This window comes from Pelobates fuscus, chromosome 5 (genome assembly GCF_036172605.1).
Source record: "Pelobates fuscus isolate aPelFus1 chromosome 5, aPelFus1.pri, whole genome shotgun sequence".
NCBI lineage: Eukaryota > Metazoa > Chordata > Amphibia > Anura > Pelobatidae > Pelobates > Pelobates fuscus.
This window is the reverse complement of record NC_086321.1, coordinates 160,258,083-160,268,447: the sequence shown is the minus strand read 5'-3', so window position 1 is coordinate 160,268,447 and position 10,365 is coordinate 160,258,083. Positions and strand designations below refer to the sequence as shown.

General features: G+C 35.3%; 1 protein-coding gene across 1 annotated transcript in view; it reads right to left on the bottom strand.

Moving 5' to 3' along the window:
* Positions 1-1,211: 1,211 nt before the first annotated feature.
* The window catches only part of TTC28 (tetratricopeptide repeat domain 28), a 521,381-nt gene continuing 512,227 nt past the window's right edge, over positions 1,212-10,365 (bottom strand). Inside the window, exons 20-23 of the mRNA XM_063454614.1 lie at positions 8,365-8,388; positions 6,972-7,101; positions 6,220-6,327; positions 1,212-3,195 (exon numbers count right to left, since the gene is read on the bottom strand). Of these exons, the coding sequence (XP_063310684.1) occupies positions 1,619-3,195; positions 6,220-6,327; positions 6,972-7,101; positions 8,365-8,388 (1,839 nt within the window). The 3' untranslated portion in view covers positions 1,212-1,618. The remainder of the gene's footprint in view (positions 3,196-6,219; positions 6,328-6,971; positions 7,102-8,364; positions 8,389-10,365) is intronic.

Genomic DNA, 10,365 nt, shown 5'->3' with positions numbered 1-10,365 from the left:
TAATAGCGTTATTGCTATAACATTGTAACCTAAGAGCACGATTAACCATTCCTATCTCTTAATGGTACTGCAGTTACCACCTCTTTCTTGTTTTGAAATATTATAGACAGTTATTGTTCTGGACCCATGTTGTTATTACTTCTCTAGGTTTTTGTCAATGCCTTGGTGCCAGACTCCAGTCTCTACCTATACGTACCATTGATAGTGCACACTCACAGGACGTATAACATAAAACAAAAACTGCTTTATTTGTGCAGATAATGACCTGTTTTTGATTTATGATATAAATCCATATAAAGAGAGAGAAAGAGGGGGAAAGAATTAGCTTTGAAAATGCTGTTTAGTAAATAAGTAAACTGGATCTTGCTTGTTGTATATATTGATACATTTTCAAAAGTAGTTACCATTTTTAAATGAGAATAATTGCTGTATGTGAATAAAATATTACACTGATACTATGTTGCTTATCAGCTATGTTTGCTGATCAGTAACTCATTTATGAAGCAACATATAATGAATGCATGTGAATGTATGCATTATTAACTGGTTCATTGGTTAATGGCCACCGACATTCATCAATGGCCGGAGAATTTCAAAGTACTATGCACCAGTGCCGTATGGCAAAATATATCCCCAGGGCTCTATATGTTGTTTAATAACAACTTCTTGTGTTTTATTCCTGTTGTGTTTTGCTCCTGTTTTAGTGTAATAAGTTGGTCCCCTTCATGCCTACCTATATACCTGTATGCGATAACATCACACCAGACCAAATTGGTTCACTTTGATTAAGCCAGTGATGATTTGCCATTGTGTACTTTTGCCAACTCTTGATTTATACAGGATCTGCATCATAAGGATTTTTTTTTTCTTTTAAAGCTTCTTCATTACTCACATATGTAGTTTGCTATTTATAATAACTGCATCTAACATTATGAAGCATTTATAACAACATATCAAAAGAATGCTGTACATCTACACATTAATGTACTTCTTATTTTCAGATTATTAAGCCGAGGATGAAATACCTACCGTTAAAGTAAATTTCTGCTGTAAAGTTTTAAAAAATATTTTCACACCCAGAGAATGGGCAGGTGGTATACTAGGCTTTGACATTCCAGCCCCCCCCCCCCCCCCCCCCCCCGCAGACAGTTTTACAGAAAAATCTGTGGGTTGCATTATGTCTCTTTTAAGATGTTTCAGTGCGCAAGTGATAATAATAACAGAATTTATTGTAATATCAAAACATTTTGTGTATTTCACATTTCGATACATAACACTATTATAAATATACCTAAAGCATGGAAGTACTGACTGCATTTCAATAAAGTTATCTCAGAGCAAATATTCAATGTGATTTTTCAAATCCCACTTGGTATTTTACATCTACGTGTAGTTTTGTTTATTTTTCAGGAAACAACCTCAGTATTATCATAATATAAAATTTAGTAAATTTTCATTACAAATTATATTTCTAAATTTGATACAACTTTGGTATATATGCAATCCATTGTGACCACTGCTTCACATGAAATATTTTAGTCTTTCACTTAATGAAGGCAATTGGACATTGACAAAATACAAATAGCAACAAGGCCGTAAAAGTTGTAAAAAAGACATTTTAACACTTTGAAGATGGAAAAAATCTTCCTGGTGAAAGGAACTTGTACCCATTCCCAGATGCTAACTTTAAATTGCGTATAGTTCCAGGTACATTAATTGATGGTGATGACTGTGCTACATTTGCTACATTAATGTTTTCTGAGTGTTTGTGGCCATTTGGTGGATTTTTTTGCGTGGCATCAACATGCTTTTGCTGAACAGATAATTCTTTCAGTTCAAGGTTATCTGTTGCTTCCTCTTTCTTGCTATGTCGAGGAGACAGGTTCAACAAACTAAGAACGTCTTTCTTTGAAGTCATTGTTCCTGGAGTTCCTCGTAATATTTTGATGGGACCAGATGTATGTTGTGGTGTACTTGTCCAAAACATCTTCAGATTATGAATAGCTTTCACCTTTTCATCAATGGCAGCAAGTTTTAGTTTATCAATATCAGGAGCATCAGCAGGGCTTGAGCGAGCAGATCCAGCAGAAGAGTATGAAAGAGCTGGAGATGATGTGCTTCCTGCAGGAGACTGGTGGCCTGAGCTTGGAGACATGTTTCTTGGCGATCTTGAAATATGAGAGCTGTATGGCGAGCTAGGATATTTCAGTTTAAAACTAGGTGAGTCTGAACTGGGAGAAGGCTGACCACTGTGGAGTCTTCCAGAGTCCTTTAGTGATGTTTCAGAGTTTGCAGGGCTGTTGTATCCTGAGCTCACTTTCTGAAGAGATGAACTTCTTGTTGGAGGCTTTGGTTTCACAGTTACTGGGGAAGGCATTCCTTTCTGAGCAGGTCTACTAAAAGCGCTTGTTTCAGATGACCTAAATGTTGAGCTACCATTTGGAGTGGAAGCACCATCTGGTGAATTATTTGTTTTATTAACCAGACTGCCACTTCTCTGAAGCCGTTCAACTGCAATCAGGTGGCTTTGAGTCTCCTCTAAAATCCTTTGGGCCAGCTCTTCAGGATTAAGCATTGGGTTTGTTTCTTCTTGAGATTTTACTGTACTATCTGTTTCCGTGCTGGATTGATCTGACTCTCCTGTATCTGAACTTACTAGTTTTCCAACTTTTTGGAATGGTGAATTTGGACTTGGAATAAGAGCTAGTTTAACAGGAGAATTTGGTGTGCTTATACTTCCTTTTGAGTTTACTGACACTTGGATTGTTTCCTGAATATTGTCATGTTTGAGGTTAGGATCTGTGTATGACAGAAGAGGTTCGTTGCTTATTATAGAAAACCCATCATACTCCTCCTGCTCCTCCTTGCTTGAAGACATGTTGGTTTGAGGGGAAGACTGACCTCTTGTTGTAGAGGTTCTGTGAGTATATATATTTTTTGGTCTGTCATGATCCAGACGTACCTTGTGTTCTTCTGCTAAGCAATCTGCTTTGGAAACAAAACTCATAGAAGATGCAATTGAGCTCAAACTGTACACTGATATAGCATCTGAGGCCATACCATCAGGGCATGTTGGGGAGAATGGATGACCAGGGTAGCCTTGAGACATTGGGTTGGAAATTGACTGAGCAGATGCCAAGGATTCAAGGGATGAAGAACTGTCAAGACTAAGGCGTTTTGGGAGCTCAGTAGAATCTGCAGAAACACAAAGTGAAATACATTTTATTCTGTAATCAGTGTCATCCCTAACTAATTAACAATACATCTTTAACACTTCTTTAACATTATTTTTTTTTTAATCATATTTGCTCATAAATGTACATTATATTACACAAACAAGATTAAATGTAAAGTCCCCTTATCTAAAAACAAAGCCCACTTGAATTGTTTTTTTTCAGATTAAGGAACAGTGGTTATAAAGCAGATTATTCCTACATACAAGAGCTTCTATTTTAACTGTTATATCAGAACATTTATATGCAGACAATATTGCTTTCATAATCTAAAAAAGTTCTTGAAATAACGGTTTACAGTGCCTTGTTTAAGTATTCACATCCCCTTGTACATTTCCATTTTTGGTAGTCTTACAACCTGGGAAAAGGGGTTTTATTTGGATCTTTAATTATTGATTTCAAACAGTGTATTTTTTATAGAAAAACAGAGAATATAGGAACTCTAAGATAAAGTAAAAGCTTAGAGAAACTAAGTAGCTTGCCCTTTGGTTAGTCCCTGCTCAGGTCTCATAAAAGCAGTACTGAAATGTAATGCCAGCAAGTTCTCTTTGTATGAGAGATAGAGGAACCATGGATGCTTCTAAGTCAAATGTTATAGGTTCTCTTTGTAATGGCCCAAGTGAGCAAAAACATTTTGGATACCTGAGCAGGGACTAACCAAAGGGCAATCTACTTAGTTTCTCTAAGCTTTTACCTGCTTTTAGTGTTCTTGTATTTTCTTTTTTCTTTTTATAAAATAAATAAAATAAGTTAAACATGAAACGTAAATTTGTTGGTATAACTGGAGGAAACAATTATGCAAGGGACTGTACATACTTTTTTAAGTGTAGTAGTTTAATTAACATTTCCATGTTTTCTATAAATAATCACATTCTATATATGGACCCTTCGCTCTCTATACTCTTATTTAGAGAGATAATGATGATTAATGGACAAAGTCCAGGAGAGGCCAGAAAGATAGCCTGGCAAGTATTGTCTGGCTTCTTGTCTCCTTGTGACTGAAGCCAGCTTAATATGGTAAAAGTGTAGGTTTCCTCTGTAATGGCACACATAAGATAAAATTCACATTTGATACTCTTAAATGTGTGTGTGTGAGGGGAGGGGGATAACCATAGGGCATGTTATTCCAGTTTTGTCAGTTTACCAAAGTAGAGGTCTAGGAACTCAATGCTTTCAATCTTGACACACTTTATTGGAACATCTCAAACCAGCAATGTTTTGGTCACTAACTGTGACCTTTCTCGAGCCATGATTTAAGAAAGGTCACAGTTAATAACTGCAATGTTGCCTGTTGAGTTGGAGTGAGTTTTTAATTTGTCATCACTCATGATTTAGTAAATAGACCCCAAAAAGTTTACATTCATCCCTGTATTTTAAAAGATAAAAAGTGGAAATAAAAATAGTAACGATATTTGAGTCCATGTATTAGTCCAGTACTGTAGATGCAAAAAATTATGTACTGCATTTTTTTTTTTAAATTGTTTTTGTTGGAGTAAAAAAAAATTGGAGTGACAAGCTTTTGTGAAATTTTACCTTCATCAAGTCTGAAGCAGTTCTGATCAAAGTGAAACAAGCAAGCTAAAACAGATGTAACGCAGAGGTTAAAACAGTAAAAAAAATAATAAACTATTCCAGGGTGTTGTCTTCCTGACAGCCACTAAAGGCTCATCTGCGACGCTGGATGCGAATTTCACATCTATTGCGCAGAGCGTCCATAGGAAAGCATTAAGAAATGCTTTCCAATGGACACTTTTAATGCGCGTGCGGCACTTGCCGCGCATGCCCATTCGGCTCCACTGACGTTGTACGGGGAAGCTGACGTTGGAGTGGGAGGAGAGGTAACCAGCGCCGAGGGAGCCTGGCGCTGGATAAAGATAAGTAACTGAAGGGGTTTTAACCCCTTCAGTGCCACGGGAGGGGGACCCTGAGGGTGGGGGCACCCTCAGGGCACTATAGTGTCAGGAAAACCGCTTTGTTTTCCTGACACTATAGTGATCCTTTTAATTGTCTTTTAAGTCCTGAGTGCACACCTGGATTATTGGGTTTTGTATATTTACGTAAATGTACTCAGGCAATCATTTTTTCACCTAAAAATAGATTGAATGCAGAGCTTATTTTTGTTGCTATATATATATATATATCACTCTAGTTTGTATATATATATATATATATATATATATATATATATATATATATATATAGATAGATATATGTCTTTGATCCTGATGAAAGTCTCCCCGAGGGACTGAAATGTCGATTTTGATTGGAATTACAATAAGGTATTGAATTTTATTTGATGACCATGAGTGCAGCCACCTTTTTATAGTCTTTGGATAATTTGAAGCCCTGGTAATCGTGCACCCGGCTATGGATTAACATACAGCCTGAGTACAAGGATTTACAGCAATATATATATATATATATATATATATATATATATATATATATATACATACATACATACACACATATAAAGTACATACTAAAAGTCTTCGTTGAGCTCATTTTGAAACGCCTACCCAGAATCCCTTGCAGTAGTGAGAGCACTGTTAAAGTGAGAGTTCTGTGGGAAAAAGCAAGTCTTATGGCTTGGCTGGTGTGTGTACAGTATTTGTGTTTAACTATGTATTACACCCAGATACATATACATACACCAACTTGATGAGAAGGAGCAAGTGCTCATATAAACTACTGTACTGTGCCCAGAAGTCCCAAATCACCTTTAGCCCATTATCTCTAGTGTTGAAGAAAAATACCATTCTGGACTTAAATGGACCATTCTGGACTCTCCTTTATATATTTAGAAGTTCCCTTTGACTATTTTGATTTTAAGATCCTGAATGGAATGGTCATTCTACATAAAATGGTGCCGGATTTCAGAGAAAATAATATGCTTGTCTTTACCATATGTTTACTACTTAACTCATCCCCATATATAGGATGGAGAACTCTATACAACTTTCATTTTTTTTTATGAAATACATACCAAAAAGAGCAAGGAGTGATTGAAGAGCAAACTGCATTGTCCTCTTGTTTGCTTGTTTGCCTGTTTTCAGGATGACCTCTTCTTGGCCAACTTCACACAGGTCAAATCCTGAATGAGTCAAAGATAAATAGATAGGTTTCTAGTGCATCATTATTGTGAACTTTTCACTGATAATTACAGCATATGCAGCAAAGTCCTCCGTGCTGTGTATAAGCTATACAAATTATCACTCTAGTTTGTTTAAAAATATATATATGGGGCATTATACAAATGCTTCAAAACATTATTATGCAGAAATATTATTTTTAGCAGGACTTGCTAAAGGCCTGCCCCAGTGTAAACAGGAAATCACAATATCTAAAACTAGACAATATCACAGGGATGTTGCTAATTAGGCCTGTTTATAGCTATTTAACCAGATGCAGTTTGAATAGTTTTTCTAAGAAAAGATCTAAGCAAAAGTAATATCAAAACAACATGCTAAACAAATTCTTATCTTCTGAACAAAGATTTTGACCCAACGAGTGTTTTACAAAAGTTTAGAATTTAGCTATGGTTAGATTGTCATTTCATTATAACTTTATTTGCAAAACATACCATTTTCCATCAGTACTTGTAAACTAAGAAATGTTTTAATATGTTATTTTCCAGTCTGACGAACTATCTTCTTTATTTAACATAAAATTTAATTTTCACCAGACAACACATTTTGAGCAATGGAACTTTTACGGATATAAAACCAATAATTGTACCTAAAGCTGCCAGAAATTCATGACATCCAGGTAATCTCCAAAGCTGAACGCTGATAGAGACCTGGATCGGCGCTGACGAGAAATCATGTTCTTTGTCTCCTGTCTGAAGTTGAACAAGGACCTGGTGCAACTGAATTATAAAAGTAAGAATTTAGACACTTTAATCATAAAAACCCTACATTCGCCAATCAAGCAGGATCTTCACTAAAATATGTAGTGATTATTTTTTTTACATCAAAACTGTATTACTTTTTGTCAGGATAAATAAATTAAAGCGTATTTATTCAAAACAAAAAGATTACAGCTATCTACAGAGTAATGTAACACATGTCTTAAAATTAAGGGATCTTCTGTAAGGTTGACCCAATCCAATTGTCAATGAACAAAAGCAAACTAAGTATTTAAACTATTACTTGCAGAAAAACAACGTCTTTCCCAAATTTAACAAATTACCTTTTGATACAGTCCATAAACATGTAATGGTGTTCACAGAACATGTGTATGCACTTGTACTAGACCAGGAGTAGGGACTAGGCCACCTTCAGCACTCAGGTGTTGTGGACTATATCTCCCCTGATGCTTTGCCAGCATTATGACCGTAAGAGCTTTGTGCTGGAGGTTGCCTATGTTGGTTTTAGACCAGATTTAAAGCTCACTTTTAGTATGAACCATGTATGGATCACTGCCTAGTTAGGAGTCGCCAAAGCACTTATAAGATTAGAAATATATTATTTATTGATTGTCAGACAAAAATAACTATATTTCTAATCTCTTTCTAAGCTCTAATTCATATTTTCAAGGTATGCAAATGACATGTCTGAAGTCATATATATTTTTTTTAATATTTAAGGTTTGTCATTCTAAGAATTATAAATACTTGTAAAACAATCCAACTGAACATTTTTCTAACTATCTAGAGCACCGGTCACAATGTACTCCTGAATATCAAGGGAAAGCCAAGTTGTATAGTTATCCTCAATTAAATAATTTTTGGTATTCCCCGAAACCTATGTGGCCAATGGCCTGGGAATATCTGGTTTAGAGTATAATGATGTAGTAGACTCCCAGCAGTGCATTGCAAGGGTGACACGAAACGGTAGCAACACTCACCCATGGACTATTTAGGAACCCTTTTAGACATGCAGTGTTAACATTAAATGTATAAAAGCTGCAATATAGTAGACAATCAAAGAGACTATGGCATGCACATTCCAGAGTATGTGGTCAACTCAAGGCTGTTTCTCCAAAAATATTAAGCCAAAAGGAGGTGTGATGTTGCAGGATTAAGTTTGGTTTTGTTAACTTTATTTACTTTTACTGCAGCAAACATAATTTTGGCATGTCTTACAAAAACAAAATAGTCTGATGGTCTTGTTCTTATGTGTGTACTTACCATTCCAACCATATTTTTAACAGCCTTCAGAAGCCAGCAGATAACAAGCAGAAAAATAAAGTTTAGAGCGTGAAAAAGAAAAAAAGAAAACAAGCCTTAAATCTTATGCATAAGATTATTAAGCAGTAAAAGATAATCTTTTAGCTTCAGAGAAATGTATACATAAGTAAGTCTCATGCAGGAAAAATGAGTGCAGCAAGAAAGAAGATTCTATGAAATACACAATGCTCTTGAGTAAAATTATGGGTTTATGTAATAATAACTGGTCACTAGTAATGTATTTTTGTCAAATTTATTTTGATACCGAGGAAAATTTTGGTAGTCAGAATAAGCTGATCTTAAATGAAATAGGAAAGCCTTAAAATATAGAAATAGTTATCCTTTTAAAATATGGTATATGAATCTATATTTGTTATGAGACAGATATATTACTTTGTTATGGACATTGCTACCAATATTTTAATAACTTAAGAGTCTATGGTCTGGAACAGACTCATGATTTTTCCGTTGTCTGAAGGATATCTCAAGATCTAAAAAGAACCTTAATAGCTTATAATATGCCAGCTTTTAGTCCTATTGCATTTTTATTGTACTTTTTCTAGTTAAGAGCCTTAAGTTACATACCAGTACATGTATTTTTCCTGTATCTACTAGATTATTTTTGTTGAGTGTCATGTCACATTTACATAATTTGAATAATATTAGGGAAGTCAGAACATTGACTGTATCTCTAATTTTGGATGATCTAGATCTCTGTTTAGTTTTTTTGTTTTTTTAGTGGATCTAGAGCCAACCATCAGATTTTCCTGAAATTTGACAATAACCCAATCTCTAACTCTGTATTTGCCATATAAGGAGGAAAACAAACTATCTAATTTGTTCCCTGGCATTTAATAATTGGACCAATTTTCTTCCATGCAATATATATATAATTTATATTTGTTCAGAACTTTGAGTGTGAGCACCCTTTGCATGGTCTTTGTATATAGTTCCCACTGATGCCTACTAGATGGTACAGATAAGAGGGGTCACCTCTAATTTCCTATGGTTTAAGCTGTGTTTTTTATTTAGGCTGATTGCTCGGTAGGCAGATTATATTAAGCAGTCAGTACTATCTTTATGGACATTCTGATTTAAGATTAATGCAAAGCCTGACTAAACTGTGTTTGGGTTTAACTGCTTGGATTAACACAAGGACATCTACCAAGAAAATCCTTTTGGTCATTATTTATCATTCAAATGCAATATAAATAACGATAAATGGAACATGTTTACTCATATCATGTGAATAATGTATTCCATGGTACTCATCAAGTTTTCTAGTTGCTCTGGTCAACAACTCCTTGGATGCTTAGTCAGCATTGTAATCAACTAGAACATCCTGTGTTAGGAGTAGGACACCTTTGGCACTCCAATTGTTGTGGACTACATCTCCCCTATGACTCTAACAGCCATAATACCGGGGAAGCATCAGGTGAGATGTAGTCTACAACATCAGGAGTGTTGAAGGTTGCCTACACCTTCACTGCATAGTGTATAGAATCCTAAGTGCGAGAGAATGCCTTTGATCATTCTAAACAAAAGGGGCGTGTATGGATTGAATCCATAGATGAATACAAAGTTGAAAGTACATGAATAGTGTGCTATATCTGTAATCTTTAAATAATTACAGTGGCCATTGCATGTCTTTAATCCCTTAAGGACCAAACTTCTGGAATAAAAGGGAATCACGACATGTCACACATGTCATGTGTCCTTAAGGGGTTAAGTTAATCTATCAAAAACGCATATCTTTTCAAGAGAATGTTGCTAGCGTGCAGATCAGGCAAGCAGTTCATTCTTTCCAGAGGTTTGTTTAGACATTCATAGCATTCTTGAATGAGATCTGCTTTTAGTTTAAAAGAAAACATGCAGCTCATAACACAGGCCAGTTTAAATATAGCATGATGAATGGTACAGCACGGTTACAGGTATATCTCAAATACAAAGAGTATATTACAA